This window comes from Oncorhynchus keta, chromosome 26, assembly GCF_023373465.1.
Source record: "Oncorhynchus keta strain PuntledgeMale-10-30-2019 chromosome 26, Oket_V2, whole genome shotgun sequence".
Classification (NCBI taxonomy): domain Eukaryota; kingdom Metazoa; phylum Chordata; class Actinopteri; order Salmoniformes; family Salmonidae; genus Oncorhynchus; species Oncorhynchus keta.
Genome location: NC_068446.1, coordinates 27773236 through 27794041, shown reverse-complemented (window position 1 = coordinate 27794041; position 20806 = coordinate 27773236). Strand labels below are relative to the sequence as shown.

The 20806-nt window shown below is 44.9% G+C and overlaps 1 protein-coding gene across 3 annotated transcripts in view; it reads left to right on the top strand.

Moving 5' to 3' along the window:
* The window catches only part of LOC118359194 (neurogenic locus notch homolog protein 2-like), a 55207-nt gene that overhangs the window by 20622 nt on the left and 13779 nt on the right, over nt 1-20806 (top strand). For 2 of the 3 annotated variants that reach the window (XM_035737549.2, XM_035737548.2), the window contains exons 3-23: nt 5123-5388; nt 5800-6141; nt 12113-12235; nt 12410-12643; nt 12799-12954; nt 13090-13287; nt 13372-13485; nt 13583-13696; nt 13828-14061; nt 17288-17398; nt 17532-17724; nt 17819-17964; nt 18086-18199; nt 18316-18435; nt 18554-18706; nt 18900-19128; nt 19373-19574; nt 19662-19815; nt 19973-20157; nt 20258-20390; nt 20529-20780. In XM_035737549.2, coding sequence (XP_035593442.1) covers nt 5123-5388; nt 5800-6141; nt 12113-12235; nt 12410-12643; nt 12799-12954; nt 13090-13287; nt 13372-13485; nt 13583-13696; nt 13828-14061; nt 17288-17398; nt 17532-17724; nt 17819-17964; nt 18086-18199; nt 18316-18435; nt 18554-18706; nt 18900-19128; nt 19373-19574; nt 19662-19815; nt 19973-20157; nt 20258-20390; nt 20529-20780 — 3773 coding nt within the window. The remainder of the gene's footprint in view (nt 1-5122; nt 5389-5799; nt 6142-12112; nt 12236-12409; nt 12644-12798; nt 12955-13089; nt 13288-13371; nt 13486-13582; nt 13697-13827; nt 14062-17287; nt 17399-17531; nt 17725-17818; nt 17965-18085; nt 18200-18315; nt 18436-18553; nt 18707-18899; nt 19129-19372; nt 19575-19661; nt 19816-19972; nt 20158-20257; nt 20391-20528; nt 20781-20806) is intronic. The other variant, XM_035737550.2, reaches the window with a different exon arrangement.

Genomic DNA, 20806 nt, shown 5'->3' with positions numbered 1-20806 from the left:
ACTTTTTCCACATTTTGTTATGTTACAGCATATTCTAAATGGATTAAATTGTTTTTCCCTCATCAATAACCCATAATGATAAAGCAAAAACAGGCTTTTAAAAAACAAATATCACATTTTACAAAGGTATTCAGACCCTTTACTCAGTACTTTGTTGAAGCACCTTTGGCAGAGATTACAGCCTCAAGTCTTTTTGGGTATGACACTACAAGCTTGGCACACCTGTATTTGGGGAGTTTCTCCCATTCTTCTCTGCAGATCCTCTCAAGCTCCCTCAGGTTGGATGGTGAGAGTTGCTGCACAGCTATTTTCAGGTCTCTCCAGAGATGTTCGATCAGGTTCAATTCCGGGCTCTGGCTGGGCCACTCAAGGACATTCAGAGACTTGTCCCGAAGCCACTGCTGCATTGTCTTGGTGTGCTAAGGGGCGTTGTCCTGTTGGAAGGTGAACCTTCACCCCAGTCTGAGGTCCTGAGTGCTCTGGAGCAGGTTTTCGTCAAAGATCTCTCAGTACTTTGCTCCGTTAATCTTCACCTCGATCCTGACTAGTCTCCCAGTCACTGCCTCTGAAAAACATGCCCACAGCATGATGCTGCCACCACCATGCTTCCCCATAAGGATGGTGCCTGGTTTCCTCCATTTCCACACTTCCATTTAAGAATGATGTAGGCCACTGCATTCTTGATGACCTTCAATGCTGCAGAAATGTTGTGGTACCCTTCCCCAGTTCTGTGCCTCGACACAATCCTGTCTATTGGAGCTCTACTGACAATTCCTTTGATCTCTTGGTTTTTACTCTGACATGCACTGTCAATTGAATTTACCACAGGTGGACGGACTCCAATCAAGTTTTAGAAACATCTCAAGGATGATCAAGGGGAACAGGATGCATCTGAGCTCAATTTTGAGTGTCATAGCAAAGGATCTGAATACTTAGGTATTTCAGTTATGTTGAATACATTTGCAACAATTTCTTAACCAGTTTTCACTTTGTCATTGTGGAGTATTGTTTGTAAATTGATGAGGATTTAAAAAAATACATTTTAGAATAAGGCTGTAACGTAACAAAATGTGGAAAAGGTAATGGGGTCTGTATACTTCCCAAAAGCACTGCATAGGACAGTAGTCTCTAACGTGCAGGGTAGAGTACTAATGATGGAGTTTAGGCATCAGTGAGCATGCGGGGGTCCATGAGAGAGTTGGAGAGGCAATCCCAAGCCCGAACCCACGCCCCCATTGACAGGACAGGGAGAGGTCAGCAATCAGAGAGCCGAGGGAGAGGAGGTGCATTGACGGGACCGGGGCTCTCTAATGTGATCCAGCTGTAGAAACCTGACACCCCGAGAAGGGAGGGAGAGGAAAGCTGCTGCGAACTGCACTTAGAGAAGGACAGGGAATGAAAAATCCCACATGGAGGATAACAAAGAATCCTATAGATGAGTTTGGCTGCAGAGCCACTGAGTTCTTCCTGAGTGTATAGCTGACTACTGGGTGGTGACTACTGGGTGGTGAGGAGCAGTCTGGACTGTATTTGACTGTAGGGCCTTGTGCACTGCTTTGTCCAATTTCTTTTTTTGTTAATGTGTTTTATTCGTTTCTTTCAACATGCTTCAGCAAATTGCAGCAAACAGACTACACAGGCCAACATGGTTTGTTGTCTTATAAGTCATATTAGGTCCTCTCCTGTTTTCACCTAGAACCTCCCTGGGAATAATAATGCTATGTGTCATTCACAGCCTTGTTCTTTAGCTGTAGGGTGATTTTGGTTAGGGGCAATATTATATTAAATAGAGCATACAAAGCTGAAGGACAAGACATTTCTTCATGTCAACAGAAATAGAAATGATACAGAAATGATAAACCCAATTAAATGAAATCAAACTTACGTAATTTTTCTTTCAACACAGTTGAATTCAAGAGATTGTATTTTTTGTTAAATATCATGTTCCCCTTTACTCATACATTATAGGTCTTCTGAAATATAAAACGATTACCTACATGGACATGGTCAGCTTTATTTGACAGGCTGCTAATGTGATCTATGTCAGGGGCCATGTCATCATTCTTTCAGAGGGTTGAGAGGTTGCCTTGGAGTAGAGTAGAGGGGAGTGTAAATTCCCAGGGTAGCACATATTGTTGTGATATCATTGACAGGCTGTGCTTAGTTGTGTGTGTTTTTGGGTGGGGTGAGGGCATAGTGTAACCAAAGACGCGGAGAGGAGTGCTGAGACGGAGATGAGGGATGGAGGGATGAGAAGTTATTATAGGGAAGTAGCCTAGTCATGCCTGTGGAGCATGTCCAATCGGAGAGAGGTGAGGTCTGTGTTACAGCTCTTTGAAGATCTGTTTTTTTAAGGTTGTTTGTGTGTGTGTGTGAAACAAGCATGTTAAATAAAACAGGTATGTGAAACCTCTGAAGCCTGGGACGGTGTGATAAATATTAGGGTTACACTTATACACTTTCAATCGATCTACTCTGGAATTCTCACTGTCATGAATCATGACAGCCAGAGTTTCCCATGCTCTCTCAACCTAATATTTTCAAGCTGTGTTTGGGTGTAGTGCAGAATATATATAGTACATGTGAGACTACATTTAAAAATGATTCCCATCTCCATTTCAAAAGATAAAAATTATTCCCGTTTGTCATTCAATTATCTGTGAAATAAAAATGTATTCCTTTTTGAGACAATTGTGTGTGTGGGGGGGGGGAGGGAGGGGCGACGTGTGTCAGTGAATGGAATTTATTCCGTTCCAGCCATTACTATGAGCCTGTCCTCCCCAATTAAGATGTCACCATCCGCCTACGCTGAGCCCCTTCAGGGAGGCAGGTGTGAAGACCTATATCTGATAGTCAGTCATTTACTCTATGGCTGAGAGTCTCTTGATAGTGTATTGGCAGTGTGCCAGACACACACTCCGGTGTGCTGAGAAGCATTAGAGCCCTGAGACCGTGTCTGTCTAGAGCAGCGTGACCACTGATCATGCTTCAACCTCGATCGGTCTGTGACCACAACCAGTAGACAGAACTTAAGAAAATCGACAATACAAAATACAATATACACAGACTTCGAGCTGACTACAGTACAAAATGACAATGTCAAACTGAGAGGGACATGTCAAGAAGTGAAGAAACAGTGAAAGTATGGGGCAGAGTGGGGGTTTTCATTTGTCCTTTTGTGCAATATTGTAATTTCCACTCTGCTGTTAGTCATGTCGTTAAATCACTTTACATAGGGCATTTATTTTTCTGTTCTTTTCTCTGTCTTGTGACTATCTAGCGATGGTGAGCTGGCCTTATGTCCTTGTTTTTATGTTTACAAGTATTTGTGCAACTTCACATAAGATTGTTCTGGTTTTTGTTTTTGCCACTTGGCCAACTTCCGTCTTAACACCACATCGTTGCATCCTTCTGCATAAAAATAAAAAAAAACTTTACCTTGCTGTCACCCTTTCTGCTGCTCAGCTCCATTCAAATGATTTACAGTAGCTCCAGTGACATGAACATGAATAGTCCAACTATTCTGAACAAAAATATAAACGCAACATGTAAAGTGTTGGTCCTATGTTTCATGAGCTGAAATAAAAGATCACAGAAATCTTCCATATGTACAAAAAACGTATTTCTCTCAGGTGCACCTTGTGCTGAGGGACAACAAAAGGCCACTCAAATGTTTTGTCACACAACAACATGCCACAAATGTCTCAAGTTTTGAGGGATTGTGCAGTTGTCATGCTGACTGCAGAAATGCCAACGAGAACTGTTGCCAGAGAATTGAATGTTAAATTCTCTACCATAAGCCACATCCAATGTCGATTTAGAATTTGGCAGTATTTCCAACGTGCCTTACAAACACAGACCATGTGTAACCACGCCAGCCCAGGACCTCCACATCCGGCTTCTTGCTCACAAATGCTGGCATGCTGGAGAATGTGCTCTTCACGGATGAATCCCGGTTTCAACTGTACCGGGCAGATGGTGGGGTTATGGTATGGGCAGGCATTAGATATGGAAAACACACAATTGCATTTTATCTATGGCAATTTGAATGCACAGAAAATACTATGACGAGAGAGGAGTGGGACAACATTCCACAGGCCACTATCAACAGCATGATCAACTCTGTATTCCCAGTCATGTGAAATCCATAGATTAGGGCCTAAGGAATTTATTTCAGTTGACTGATTTTCTTAAGTTAACTGTACCTCAGTCTTTGAAATTGTTGCATGTTGCCTTTATTTTTGTTCAGTGTAGTATTTTCCCTGTATTCATTACATTATCCCACATACCCTCTCTGACTTAATGAGCTCCAGAAGTATTGGGACAGTGACAATTTTATTGTTGTTTTGGCTCTGTACTCAAGCACGTTGGATTTGAAATGATACAATGACTGAGGCTAAAGTGCAGTCTGTCAGCTTTAATTTTAGGGTACCGTTTAGAAATTACAGCACTTTTTGAACATGGCCCCCCCGCATTTTGCTGAGACTCAAAATTGAGCTCCGGTGCGTCCTGTTCGATCGTCCTTGATGTTTCTACAACTTCAATGGAGTCCACCTGTGGTAAATTGCCACTTCCATCTAACACCACCTCGTCGCATCCTTCTGCTTTTAAATATTTTGAGAACTTGACCTTGCTGTCAACCTTTACCCCGCACAAAATAATCCAAAACACCAAAACAAATGACAAATGCATCCAACAAGTTTGCAGAGTCACACGCTTGATGTAATCATTGCGTGCTATGACTATGGGACCAAATACTAAACTTTTGACTACTTTAATACACGTATCAGTGAATTTGTCCCAATACTTTTGGTAACTTAAAATGTGGGGACAATTTCTAAACGATTCACCCAATATGGATGGTTATACCCTCAAATTAAAGCTGAAAGTCTGTACTTTAACCTCATAAGATTTGAAATGATACAATGACTAAGTGCTGGAGTACAGAGTCAAAACAACAACAAGTGTGTCACTGTCCCAATACATTTGGAGCTCGCTGTAAGATTCTTACGCTATGACTGATTTGTACTGTTGTCCACTATTGCTGCTCCTGTTCCTCTTATAGTGTAATGTCATGTCTGTGATGTATTGATGAGACAACTTTGATTGTCCTTTTCTATAGGTGTGCCGCAGGTTTCCTGGGTGATTACTGCCATCACAAAGACCCGTGTCACCCCGGTTACTGTCTGAATGGGGGGAATTGCTCTGTGGCTGTGTCGGGTATCCCGGGCAGCCCTACCTGCTCCTGTCCCCTGGGCTACACTGGGCAGCACTGCCAGACCCCCCAGAACTCCACCTGCTACCCCAACAACCCATGTGCCAACCAAGGAGTCTGCACCCTGCTCTCCCTCGACAAGTACAAGTGCCAGTGTGCCCACGGATGGACAGGTCAGCTTCTCTCTGACTCAAACTGTTGCTTAATACTGTACAAGCGCTCCTGATACGTGCTAAGTGCTGTGCAGTTCACTAGTCCAAATCCATTCTTTCCACTATGTTGTCATTTGTTTGGTGCATGTATTCAGGACAGTCCTTAGCTTTTGCATTGATCAGAAGTCTGTTTTGTATGTTATGGCCATGATAAGTAACCAAGGACATGAGGCACTGTAGCCTAGCTGTTAAGAGCGTTTGCCTGCTCCCCAGGCACCGATAACGTGGACGTCGATTAAGGCAGCCCCCTACACCTCTGATTTAGTTGAGCAACTGACTAGGTATCCCCTTCCCCATTATTTCCTATTTCTCTGTTATATAACCTCGGCTCACTCATCTCTTTTTCCACTGCCTCTCTCCCTGTGTGTCCAGGCATGCGCTGTAATCGTGAGGACAGATGTCTGTCAGGACCCTGTGCTAATGGAGGCACCTGCAGCTCTCTGTCTGGGGGCAAGTTCAGCTGTACCTGTCCTCAAGGTTACTGGGGTCCTCGCTGCCTCAACGACACTGACGAGTGTGCTGCTTCTGCCCCGGTGTGTCAGAACCAAGGGGCGTGTGTCAACACCCCCGGCTCCTACAGGTGTAACTGCGCCCCCGGGTTCACTGGCCGCCAATGTGAGACCCCCTACATCCCTTGCTCCCCCTCGCCCTGCCTCAACGGGGGCACGTGTCGCCCAACCTCTGAGACCAGCTACTGGTGCCACTGCCTGCCAGGTAAGAGCGAGAGAGAGAGGGAAAGAAAGAAAGATGGAGAAAGGCCTAGTGAGAGGCCTGTATGAATGCAGCTTGTTGCAATCAATGTTTGAGGTCCAAACACTAGAATCCTACTGGCGCTATAACACTAGACACTATGTATTAAATCTCTACTGTTCCCAATGGCTCTTTGTGGGCACAACAATCAACTGTCAACCCTAGCTCATGTTATCTGTTTACAATATAACTTGTCATCACTATGTAAATGATACATTATATGACAGATTACCAGCAAGATTGATAGTAGTGAAATACACTATATACAAAAGTATGTGGAGACCCTTTCAAATTTGTGGATTCACCCATTGCTGACAGGTGTATAAAATCGAGCACACCGCCATGCAATCTCCATAGACAAACATTGGCAGTAGAATGGCCCGTACTGAAGAGCTCAGTGACTTTCAATGTGGCACCGTCATAGGATGCTACCTTTCCAGCAAGTCAAGTTTGTAAAATGTCTGCCCTGCTGGAGCTGCCCCAGGCAACAAGTACTGTTATTGTGAAATTGAAACGTCTAGGAGCAACATCGGCTCAGCCGAGAAGTGGTAGGCCACACAAGCTCACAGAACGGGACCAGCGAGTGCTGAAGTGCGGAGCGTGTAAAATTCCTCTGTCCTTGGTCGCAACACTCACTACAGAGTTCCAAACTGCCTCTGGAAGCAACGTCAGCGTAAGAACTGTTTGTCAGGAGCTTCATGAAATGGGTTTCCGTGGCCGAGCAGCCGCACACAAGCCTAAGAGCACCATGCGCAATGGCAAGTTTCGGCTGGAGTGGTGTAAGGCTCGCTGCTGTTGGACTCTGGAGCAGTGGAAACGTGTTTTTAGTTTATTAATTCGACCATTTAAAATAAAATAAAAACAAGCACACAAAACTTAAAAGCCATACATGCACATGAATAAAATCATCGAGGATAACAATAAAGTCTGGGACTAATTTCCATTGTGGTCCTCTTGAGACAAGATGGCTAGACAAGATGGAACACAGTATGGCAGTGAAATAATAAAACAAAAACATAGATGTTCTTCTTTTATCTCATCATTCCAGTTACATCATAGGGGTTACTCATATGGGCACAGAAGACATCAAACATATTTTTACTTTATTTTAAAAGCTGTCCAGAGAGGACGTTGTTTTTATAGGCAGAGGCAACTCATTCCGTTCTGAGGCTCCAGTATACAAGAAAGTACCTTTCCCAGCATTCCTCCTGAACCTGTATAAGCACACATCAGCAACACCTGATCTGGTGCTGTGATTGTGTGCATCCCTAACACAAGGAAAGTAATCACTTAAATATCTGGGCGCATGACCATAAATACTCCTGTAAACCTAACCTAGTCTAATCTGGGACACCCTAGCCTCAACAGGCAGCCAGTTTAGTTCCTGAAAGCAGCTCCTGCCTATGTGCGTACGTGGACTCACATAGGCAGGAGTGATGAATCACGCTTCACCATCTGGCAGTCCGGATAATTCCAGGAGAATGCTATCTGCCCGACTGCATAGTGCCAACCAATGTTCCCTCAATGTTTGGCATTTCAGGTCTGTTGAGTGCAAGCTTTTAGCTTTGTTAGGATAGTTGCATTAAAAGTGACAAATTACGCTGATTCGATCCCATTTGCCACAGTAAAGGGAAACGTTGATAGTGTTAACAGGGAAAGCTCTACTGGTCACCAACCTTTTCTGAGTCGAGATCACTTTCTGAGTCAAAATGCAAACCTAGGTCTACTGCTCAGATTTGTTTTTAACATGACTTAAAAAATGTACACCTGTGCAACATTAACAAATTAAAAACAGTTCTGTAGCAATGATGTTTGTGCAGTAAGCTATAGACCCAATACATTATCACTGCATACTGGCTTTGCTTGAATTGCCCTGTACGGACCATTTAAAAATATATATATTTCAAAATTTGAGGTATTCTATATGATCACACTAGTAATAAATACGTTGTTGTATTACTTGTGAGGCACAACTGAGTGAGCGTTTTAAATAATTTGCTTTTCATTTTACTGGGCTGATGATGCCTGCATCTGATGGTCGGTCAGTCTCCTCTCTCTTTCCTCCACTGACTCTCACCAAAAAGGGACACCATCCTCCAGCGGATGAGGACAACTCCAGTCACACCTCATTATTTCTGCACGGACAAGTTCATGGTACTTCTATGAACAAAGAAAGTGAAATATTCCTAAAGATGAAAAAAGACCCAAGCTGCTAATAACAACTAGAATGCAAGCCTATCGATTTACACTTTCATACTCATTCATTACAGCTGCAGTGCTTGTTGTAGCGCTGAGTGGAAATGGGAAGAATGTGCATTTTTTTGGCTTATAAAAGTGTTGAATACAAAGTGTTGACTGTAGAGGTCGACTGATTATGATTTTTCAGCGCCGATACCGATTATTTGAGGACCAAAAAAGACGATACCGGTTAACCGGACAATTTTCTATATATAATGACAATTAAAACAATACTGAATGAACACTTTTATATTAACTTAATATAATACATAAATAAAATCAATTTAGTCTCAAATAAATAATGAAACATAAACATTAAATAATGCAAAAACAAGGTGTTGGAGAAGAAAGTAAGTGCAATATGTGCCATGTAAAAATTATAACTTTTAAGTTCCTTACTCAGAACAAGTTTTAGGTTGTAGTTATTACAGGACTATTTCTCTCTATACCATTTGTATTTCGTATACCTTTGACTATTGGATGTTCTTATAGGCGCTATAGTATTGCCTGCTTAATCTCGGGGAGTTGATAGGCTTGAAGTCATAAACAGAGCTGTGCTTCAAGCATTGCGAAGAGCTGCTGGCAAACGCAGTAAAGTGCTGTTTGAATGAACGCTTACGGGTCTGCTGCTGTCTACCACTGCTCAGTCAGACTGCACTCTCAAATATAAAATCATAGACTTAATTATAATATAATAAACACACAGAAATATGAGCCTTGGGTCATTAATATGGTCAAATCTGGAAACCTATAATTTATCGAAAGGGTGGAATCCCTCAAATTCTGGAAAACTAACTAAAGAAATGGTCTTCACACAGTTCGCAACGAGCCAGGTGGCCCAAACTGCTGCATATACCCTGACTCTGCTTGCACAGAATGGAAGAGGAGTGACACGATTTCCCTAGTTAATATTAATTAATGTTAATGTTTAATGTTAGTTAATGCCTGCTAACACATTTCTTTTAACTAAATTTGCCGGTTTAAAAAAATTTACTTGTGTATTGATTTTAAGAAAGGCATTGATGTTTATGGTTAGGTACATTGGTGCAACGGCAGTGCTTTTTTTCACGAATGTGCTTGTTAAATCATAACCCGTTTGGCGAAGTAGGCTGTGATTCAATGATAAATTAACAGGCACCGCATTGATTATTTGCAACGCAGGACAAGCTAGTTAAACTAGTAATATCAACCATGTGTAGTTAACTAAAGATTATGTGAAGATTGATTGTTTTTTTATAAGATAAGTTTAATGCTAGCTAGCAACTTACCGTGGCTCCTTGCTCCACTCGGGTAACAGGTGGTCAGCCTGCCACGCAGTCTCCTCGTGGAGTGCAATGTAATCGGCGTCCAAAAATGTTGATTACTGATTTTGTTATGGAAACTTGAATCAGCCCTAATTAATTTGTTAGCACTAGTTGACGGTGCTCAGTAAGAACTTAAACATGAAGTCATAAAAACAGCAGCTCTTTGCTGTATTCGTTGACAGTTTCTCTCTAGTCATGGTTTTAAACATTTTGAAATCTCACAGTATCAACTTTGCTGTAGATTTCTTATGCCTGCTACATTACTGCAGACATGGTAATCTGAGCAATCCGATTGGCGAGAGGTAGGTCTAGAGTGCACAAGGCTTTATCGTTGGGTTATTTACAGAAATGGTTGTTGACCACTACTCTAGAAAGTTGAGTGAAGGTCAATCTCATGCTTCTCTCCGTGGGCTGATATTCGGCAGTGTGAACAGACAACACAGAGTTACACATGGAGTAAACAATTAACAAGTCAATAACACAGTAGAAAAAAAGAGTCCATATACATTGTGTGCAAAAGGCATGAGGAGGTAGGTGAATAATTACAATTTTGCAGATTAACACTGGAGTGATAAATGATCAGATGGTCATGTACAGGTAGAGATATTGGTGTGCAAAAGAGCAGAAAAGTAAATAAATAAAAACAGTATGGGGATGAGGTAGGTAAAATTGGGTGGGCTATTTACCAATAGACTATGTACAGCTGCAGCAATCGGTTAGCTGCTCAGATAGCAGATGTTTGAAGTTGGTGAGGGAGATGAAAGATTCCAACTTCAGCGATTTTTGCAATTCGTTCCAGTCACAGGCAGCAGAGAACTGGAACGAATGGTGGCCAAATGAGGTGTTGGCTTTAGGGATGATCAGTGAGATACACCTGCTGGAGCGCGTGCTACGGGTGGGTGTTGCCATCGTGACCAGTGAACTGAGATAAGGCGGAGCTTTACCTAGCATGGACTTGTAGATGACCTGGAGCCAGTGGGTCTGGCGACGAATATGTAGCGAGGGCCAGCCGACTAGAGCATACAGGTCGCAGTGGTGGGTGGTATAAGGTGCTTTAGTAACAAAACGGATGGCACTGTGATGAACTGCATCCAGTTTGCTGAGTAGAGTGTTGGAAGCTATTTTGTAGATGACATCGCTGAAGTCAGAAGAAAGCCGACTCTATATTTGATTTTAGATTGGAGATGTTTGATATGAGTCTGGAAGGAGAGTTTACAGTCTCGCCAGACACCTAGGTACTTATAGATGTCCACATATTCTAGGTCGGAAACATCCAGGGTGGTGATGCTAGTCGGGCGTGCGGGTGCAGGCAGCGAACGGTTGAAAAGCGTGCATTTGGTTTTACTAGCGTTTAAGAGCAGTTGGAGGCCACGGAAGGAGTGTTGTATGGCATTGAAGCTCGTTTGGAGGTTAGATAGCACAGTGTCCAAGGAAGGGCCGGAAGTATACAGAATGGTGTCGTCTGCGTAGAGGTGGATCAGGGAATCGCCCGCAGCAAGACCAACATCATTGATATATACAGAGAAAAGAGTCGGCCCAAGAATTGAACCCTGTGGCACCCCCATAGAGACTGCCAGAGGACCGGAAAGCATGCCCTCCGATTTGACACACTGAACTCTGTCTGCAAAGTAGTTGGTGAACCAGGCAAGGCAGTCATCAGAAAAACCGAGGCTACTGAGTCTGCCGATAAGAATATGGTGATTGACAGAGTCGAAAGCCTTGGCAAGGTCGATGAAGACTGCTGCACAGTACTGTCTTTTATCGATGGCGGTTATGATATCGTTTAGCACCTTGAGCGTGGCTGAGGTGCACCCGTGACCGGCTCGGAAACCAGATTGCACAGCGGACAAGGTACGGTGGGATTCGAGATGGTCAGTGACCTGTTTGTTGACTTGGCTTTCGAAGACCTTAGATAGGCAGGGCAGGATGGATATAGGTCTGTAGCAGTTTGGGTCCAGGGTGTCTCCCCCTTTGAAGAGGGGGATGACTGCGGCAGCTTTCCAATCCATAGGGGTTGCGACAATGGCGGCGGATAGTTTCAGAAATAGAGGGTCCAGATTGTCACGCCCAGCTGATTTGTATGGTTCCAGGTTTTGCAGCTCTTTCAGAACATCTGCTATCTGGATTTGGGTAAAGGAGAACCTGGAGAGGCTTGGGCGAGTAGCTGCAGGGGGGGAGTCTCCTCGCCTCAGTGCAGTGGGCAGCTGGGTGGAGTTGCTCTTGTTCTCCATGGACTTCACAGTGTCCCAGCCTGCAGCTAAGAGGGAACATTGGTGCCAACTGTAAAGTTTAGTGGAGGAGGAAAAATGGTCTGTGGCTGTTTTTCATGGTTCGGCTTTCATGTAGTGTAATTAGCCTAAGTATCATATCTGTCTTTGTCTCTCTCATCGCAGGCTTCAATGGTACTAACTGTGAGAACAACATTGACGACTGCCCCGACCATCAATGCCGAAATGGAGGGACCTGCATGGACGGTGTCAATACTTACAACTGCCAATGCCCCCCAGAATGGACTGGTAAGGATAAAGAATAGTCCATGGTTTTGTGTCTGTCTGGTTGGCTTTACTTCTTTGTTTCAGTTTTTCGTTCAGTGTCTGTGTTTCTTTGTTAGTCTGTGGTTTCTCTCTGTGTCCAAATTGGGGGAGTTTTTTTTTTTCTTCTCTAATGTTCAACTGTTTTCCCCCCTACAGGTCAGTTCTGTACTGAGGATGTGGATGAGTGTCGCCTGCAGCCCAACACATGTCAGAACGGGGGGACCTGCAGCAACATCCAGGGCAGCTACACCTGTGTATGTGTCAACGGCTGGAGTGGCCTGGACTGCTCTGAGAACATAGATGACTGTGCTACGGCTGCCTGCACCAATGGCTCCACTTGTATTGACCGTGTGGCATCCTTCCTTTGTGTCTGTCCCTATGGAAAAACAGGTGTGGGACAAAGCCTGTCTATAGTATAGATATATACAGATATCTCTTATGGACAGACTGATGGATAAATAGAAACAGAGTGTATTAATCCCCAGGGTTTATCTATAAGCACAGAAAACACACAGGCTGACTGACTGTTGAGTATTCCCTACCAGGTTTGCTCTGCCACGTGAACGATGCCTGCATTAGTAGCCCGTGCCGGGACGGGGCACAGTGCGACACCAACCCCATCAACGGCATGTTCAACTGCAACTGTGCCCCAGGCTACATAGGAAGCACCTGCAATGACGACATCAATGAGTGCATCATAGGTGAGGAGGGACAGATCAGAACACATGATACCTAGAGTGCTTTTGTAATTTGACTGATTCTTTAAGAAAAGTCCTTCCTTTCCCTTTGGTACTTTCGTTACTCCTTTATAGTTATGTGTATCTAACCTCTCTCAGGCTTCCCCTCAGGTCCAAATCCCTGTGAGCATGGAGGATCGTGTGTGAACACAGATGGCTCGTTCACATGTAACTGTGCGAGAGGTTATGGTGGGCCGCGCTGTGAGACAGACATCAATGAGTGTGCGCCCAGCCCCTGCCAGAATGACGGCACCTGTCTGGACCGCATAGGAGACTACAGCTGCATCTGTATGGAAGGTGTGTGTGATCAGTGATTCCCTATCTCTTTATAATTACACACACACACAGTACTGTTGTGTAATATTCTCTCTCTGTTTCAAGGATTTGAGGGAACACACTGTGAGATTGACATCAACGAGTGTGCCAGTTCTCCATGTCTGAACCAAGGGACCTGTCTGGATCAAGTCAAACGCTACGTCTGCCAGTGCCCTCTAGGTTCGTCTGCCTTTTTCTAATCAAATTCATTTGTCATAGTGTTTCAGAAGGTTTGTATCTACAGTATTTGAAACTGGGTTCTGTCCCTGGCCTTTAGGATTCAGTGGGGAGATGTGTCAGATCGACATTGACGAGTGTTCCAGCACACCATGTCTCAACGGGGCTAAGTGTATCGACCGTCCCAACGGCTACGAGTGTGAATGTGCTGAAGGTACTAGACCGCCTTCACTATCTCAACTTTAATTAACGTACCTTTCTCGCATTTTTAAACATGATGTCTAAACTAAAGCATTAATACAGGGAATCTTTAACTGTTACTCAATGTTTGGTTTCTCTCGCCAGGCTTCTCGGGGCCGTTGTGTAATGAGAACATAGATGACTGTGACCCAGAGCCCTGTCACCACGGGGTTTGTCGTGACGGCATCGCAACCTTCTCGTGTGACTGTGACCCGGGCTACACCGGCTCTATCTGCAACGTCCAGTTCATGGAGTGCCACAGCAACCCCTGCCAGAACCGTGGACGCTGCATCGACCTGGTCAACAAGTACCAGTGCAACTGTCTGCCTGGCACCTCGGGTGAGCAGAGACAGAGAATGGGTGGACTATTTTTCATTTTATTGAACAAAAACTAATAAGAGTAATAAGAGGAAAGCAACAAGAGAATGTTTGGACAAACAGAAAAATAAACTTACATCTGCTAAAGTATGTGGACACCCCTTAAAATTAGTGGATTCGGCTATTTCAGTGACACCCATTGCTGACAGTTGTATAAAATCTAACACACAGCTATGCCATCTCCAAAGACAAATATTGGTACAAGAATGGCCTTACTGAAGAGCTCAGTGACTTTCAATGTGGCATGTTATAGGATGCCACCTTCCCAACAAGTCAGCTCATCAAATTTTTGCCCTGCAAGAGCTGCCCCGGTCAACTTTAAATGCTGTTATTGTGAAGTGGAAATGTCTAGGAGCAACAACTACTCAACTGCGAAGTGGTAGGCCACACAAGCTCACGTAGAAATTGTCTGTCCAAACTGTTCCAAACTGCAACGTAAGAGAACTGTTTGTCAGGAGTTTCATGAAATGGGTTTCCATGGCCGCACACTTGCCTAAGATCACCATGCACAATGCCAAGCGTCAGCCAGAGTGGTTTAAAGCTCGCCGCCATTGGACTCTGGAGCAGTGGAAACATTTTGTCTGGAATGATGAATCACGCTTCACTATCTGGCAGTCCGATGGACAAATCTGGGTTTACTGCCAACTGTAAAGGTTGGATGAGGAATAATGGCTGTTTTACATGGTTCGGGCTAGGCCCCTTAGTGTAATCGCCCCTTAGTTACCCCCAACAATTTTGTTGTTGAATTTTACCCCATTTTTCTCTCCAATTTCGTGGTAGCTACAATCTTGTCTCATCGCTACAACTCCCGTAAGGGCTCGGGAGAGACGAAGGTTGAAAGTCATGCGTCCTCCGATACACAACCCAACCAAACCGCACTGCTTCTTAACACAGCGCGCATCCAACCCGGAAGCTAGCCGCACCAATGTATCGGAGGAAACACTGTGCACCTGGCAACCTTGGTTAGTGTGCACTGCGCACGGCCTGCCACAGGAGTCGCTGGTGCGCGATATCCCTACCGGCCAATCCCTCCCTAACCCAGACGACTCTATGCCAATTGTGGGTCACCCCATGGACCTCGCGGTTGCGGCCAGTTACTGGGCGCGAACCCAGAGTCTCTGGTGGCACACAAGGCACCGTTTTTTTCAAATATTTTATTTTTGCATTTTCCAATTAAGAACATTCAAAACAAAAGTGAAAAGATATTAGACAACGTTAGGGCAAAGTGTGAAGGGGCATCTTAACGCTATACCATACAATGACATTCTATTCGATTCTGTGCTTCCAACTTTGGGGCTACAGTTTGGGGAAGGCCCTTTCCTGTTTCAGCATGACAATGCTCCCATTCACAAAGCGAGGTCTATACAGAAATGGTTTGTTGAGATCGGTGTGGAAGAACATGATTGGCTTGCACAGAGCCCTGACCTCAACCCCACCCAACACCTTTGAACTGAATTGGAACACCGACTGCGAGCCAGGCCTAATCGCCCAACATCAGTGTCCGACCTCATTAATGCTCTAGTGGCTGAATGGCAGCAAGTCCCCGCAGCAATGTTCCAGCATCTAGTGGAAAGCCTTCCCAGAAGAGTGGAGGCTGTTTGGGTAGCTAAAGGGTGGACCAACTCCATATGAATGGTCCAATGAGATGTTCAATGAGCAGGTGTCCACATACGTTTGGTAATGTAGTGTACTTACATTTATAGTTCCTTCACTAAGACCTGTTTGCTAACAGACATCGAAACAAAAGCTAGACAGTCAGGGAGCGTCAAAAATGCCAAAAGTGATGTATAGAGCAGGTGTATTCAACCGGCGGTCTGCAATGCATGGGGGTCTGCATAACAAAACATTTTTTTTTGTTGATGTGAAAAACGTGTTTATTTAAAATGTTTTAGAAATATCTCTAGCAACGATAGAAAAACAAACGTAATTACATACAGTAGAAAATATATTTTATTTCTAATTACTTTTTTTCTCAACAAATTACATTCACTGGAGTATTTGACTGGATCACTGGGGTAAAGTCTACACCCACTGTATTAGGCGTATTTGACAAATAACATTTTATAACACTGCTTTTTCAACAAGCGCTGCTGGTTAGCTCTCCTGACTTAGCCATGTGTTGGCAAAAATGTATGTCTAACCTTTGATTAACCAGCTAAATAGCTGGTCTTAGTGAATGTGTTTAGTTACCTTTCTACCTTATTGGCTCTGTTTACACTTCCTCTTCCAATTATGTATGGACATCAAAACAATCAACCAAATCTATTCATTTTTAAATGTTGATCACTTCCCCTTTCCATTATCATTCACCTGATAATAAGACAAGACCTGTTAACTTATTCTATGATGGGGTTCCCTGGGTCGCCGGTTTGCCTGGGAGGGTTCCCTGGGCAAGAAAAGGTTGAAGACCTCTTGGGCTTCCGGACCTCAGTGAATACCCCAATGTGACCCGTGCTGCAAAATGAGTGTGACACCCCTGGGCACAGAGAAGGGAGAGAGGAGCAGCAGAGCACACCTTTAAGTTCATACCTTTTAAATTGTCACCAGAAGTGGCCTCGCAGTCATTCTACCAAAACAATCTCCTGGTGGGGTATCCCCAACCCCATTACCTTAGCCACCACTGCTGAAAAAAGTCCCAGGGAAAACATTGTTATGTGTAAAACTCTGGTCTGTCTTGACCATGACCAAACTATAGTTTGTAAACTTTAGTAGACCATGACTTCATTGGTGTCATGTAGCCCCAAAGCACTGTGCTGTGCTGCTCTGAACCTGAAACACCAGCAGTTCCTACTCAGTTCTGTGGTGTGGAAGGGGCTTCCTGCAGCTCTCAGCACAATGCACTCAGACAGGAGTGGAACAGTCATAAGGGTCGTCTGATCTCTGCCCTGCTGTGCCCAGCACGCTGCCGTGGCCTGGGGGGGATTAGTGCGGCCAGAGCACTGGTGCTGTACAGACACATACAGCCAGTCAGCCATCCAGTTAGCTAGCTTAGGTCACACACACTTTCACTAGCTCAGCTCTCTTTGGAACACACCTGTTAAGCATGATCAGCTAGGCCACAGCTCCCCCTGATGGAGGGAATTAGAACTGCATCTACCTTGTGTAATGGAGAGCCTTATTCAAGTAACTTCAAAATGCATCCTTCCTTTCTTACATTAGACTCAAGACTAAATGGTTTTCTTCTCAGGGGTGAACTGTGAGTTCAATGTTGACGACTGTGCCAGTAACCCCTGTGAATACGGAGAGTGCCAGGACGGGATCAATGAGTACAAGTGTGTCTGTGCTCCAGGATACACAGGTAAACACACACTTCTCCCTCTCATCTAATCAGAAGCATTTCCATGTTAATGACAGCCTGATTTTTTTCCCCCAGTGAATTAATTTACTTTTTTAATTTACTTTTTTAATTTTCTGAATTCCTTGTCTCACAGGTGCAAAATGTGATGTGGACATCCATGAGTGTAATTCCAGCCCGTGTATGAGTGGGGGTACGTGTGTGGACAAGGTAAATGGCTTCATCTGCCAGTGTCCCCCTGGCACCCACGGCCCCTTGTGCCACTCTGGCACCAACCACTGTGCCCCCCAGCCCTGTGTACACGGAGACTGTGTAGAGCAGCAGAGCGGGTACGCTTCTCCTCACCTTATCTCTCTATCTCTTTCTTGAGTTACGAACTTCATGTAAAATAATATTCCTACCCCTCCCCTGGTCTCTATGTAGGTACAACTGTGAGTGTGATTCTGGCTGGGTGGGGCAGCACTGTGACCAGGAGAAGGATGAGTGCCAGTCCAGCCCCTGCCAGTACAGCAGCACCTGTGTGGACAGACTCAACGGATACTCTTGCCAGTGTCGCCCCGGATTCACAGGTCTGAATCTGGGTTTCATTTATCCTTTATTAATATACAGATGATCCCATTAAACTGCAGTACCTAACAGATACATGTGTATTTCTGTTCACCATTTTAGTTAACATCCCTCTCCCCTCAGGTGTGAACTGCGAGTTCAACATGGAGGAGTGTGCATCAAGCCCGTGTGAGAACCATGGTACCTGTGTGGATGGAGTCAACACCTACAGCTGCCTGTGTGATCCTCCATACTCCGGTAACAACACCAGTCACACTACTGTACTATCCAGGATACATTCCCTCTGTTGGAGCTGAGTTGATTTGTACCGTGGCCATTTGGGATATTACCAATATTGCTATGTGCGTCCACAGGAAAACACTGTGAGGAGGAGTTGGTTCCCTGTGCGTCTCAACCATGTGAGAGGGGAGGTGTGTGTCAGCCAACCCCAGACTACACCTTTTACACCTGTCGATGTCCCAGTGGCTGGCAAGGTGAGTAATTCATAGAAAGAGAGAAAAGGTTTGTTTGTGTGTGTCTGTGTGTTGGGGGACATTTTCTACCATTCAGTTATTGCGTTGATGTTAATTGAAATGGTATGTTTGTGAATAGGCCCCCGCTGCACTGAGGATGTGGATGAGTGCAGGAAGAACCCATGTCAGAACAGGGCCCGTTGCATCAACAGCCAGGGCAGCTACGTGTGCAAGTGTCGACCAGGCTACAGCGGTCTCAACTGCCAGACCAACATCGATGACTGCTCCCCCCGTGAGTTATCACACATTTCTCTTTTACTTTTATTTTTTACTTAATTTTTATCAACACGTATACTGCTGGATATTGGGTACTCTCCATGAGCACCTTGTACACTCATCTCCGTAGTTAGTTACTATTCTGGGTCTTTTAAACTTCTTGTCCGACTCCAACCCTTTATTTTTATGTGTCTCTCTCTCCCTCTCAGACCCGTGTCTGAACGGCGGTTCCTGTGTGGACGAAGTGGGAGGGTTCTCCTGTGACTGCCGGCAAGGGTTTGATGGTGAGCGGTGTGAGGCAGAAGTGGACGAGTGTGCCAGTCAGCCGTGTCAGAATGGAGCTGTGTGCCGGGACTACGTCAACAGCTTTGTCTGTGTGTGCCGGCCAGGTTTCGATGGAATCCTCTGTGAACACAACATCCCAGAATGCACTGAGAGGTGGGTTAAAATAGACTGTAACTATAGTCAATATTGTAAAGGGTTTAACGTTGAGACACACTCAGAATTATTCGTCAATGAGTTTCCTTTCTGATATGTGTATTGGGACGCATTTAGATGTATCGAACATGAATTTCCTTTGCAACGCACAAGGAATTCCTATCTACCTACATATGTTCGACTTTTCATCATGCTTGACTACATCTCTTTCTCTCTTTCTCAATTTGTTTCTCCCTTCCTCTAGTTCCTGTCTGAATAACGGGACCTGTGTTGATGACATCAACACCTTCTCGTGTCGTTGTCGTCCTGGCTTCTACGGCACCTTCTGTGAGTATGAGCAGAATGAGTGTGACTCTCAGCCCTGCAAGCACGGAGGAACCTGCACTGACGGCCTGGGCTCCTACCGCTGCACCTGCCCCGTGGGCTACAATGGACAGAACTGCCAGGTAGAGTGTGTTGTAGTATGGTTCTTGCCTGGTTCTTCATTTTAAAATCAATGCTAACATTTTATACTCACTTTTCTCTCCTTGCAGAACTTTGTGAACCTGTGTAGCCAGCCACTGTGCCAAAATGGAGGGTCTTGTTCCCAGTCAGAGACCACCTGGTTGTGTCACTGTCCTGTGGGGTGGACTGGCATGTACTGTGATGTCCCCAACATGTCCTGTCAGGACTATGCTGCTCGGAACGGTGAGCAGGCACTGCCTCTATAGTACCATTTCTTCATTCTGTCACCAGTGAAATATGAAACTTATATAGGTAAAGATAATGACCATTTGATGAAGATATATTACGCATAATGCGTCTCTGATTAACGTGTCTTTGTGTGTGTCTTTGTCTCGGCCAGGTATCCAAATGGAGTTAGTGTGCAAGCACTCGGGTCGCTGTGTGAACGTGGGTAATGCCCACCAGTGTCAGTGCTTGCCTGGTTACACGGGCAGCTACTGTAACGAGATGGTGGATGAGTGCCTTTCCAACCCCTGCCGCAACGGGGCCACCTGCATGGACTACCAGGGCACATATGAGTGTATGGTAAGTTGTGTATGAATGTGTGTCTGCGTATGGGATCTAAGTATTGCACTTACTGTACTGCACCCAGGGAAACATCTAAAAATGTATTTTTCTGTTCTAGTGCAAGGCTGGCTACCAGGGGGTGAACTGTGAATATGATGTGGATGAGTGTCACTCTAATCCTTGTCACCATGGAGGAACCTGCATCAACCTCATAAACCGCTTTTCCTGCGCCTGCCCACCTGGCACTAATGGTAAGCAGATACCGGAAGATTCTCTTCCTTTATCTATCTCTTTCTGGCCCATTGGTTTTGCGTAATTTACAACTATAATTCTGACCTCTGAACTGATGGTCTTCACTCCCACTCTCTCTCTTCTCCCCCTCTCTGTAGGTGTTCAGTGTGAGGTGAATGTGGACGACTGTGCTCCCAAGCCTGGCTCCTGGGAGCTTCGCTGTCTGAATGGGGGCCAGTGTGTGGACGGGGTGGGACGCTACACCTGCTCCTGCCCCCCTGGCTTCGCTGGGGAACACTGTGAGGGGGACGTCAACGAGTGTCTCTCTGGTCCCTGCCAGTCTCCTGGCAGCCTGGACTGTGTACAGCTGGCCAATGACTACCAGTGCCGCTGTCGCTTGGGCTACACAGGTAGAGTGCCCCTCTGTATATGTTAG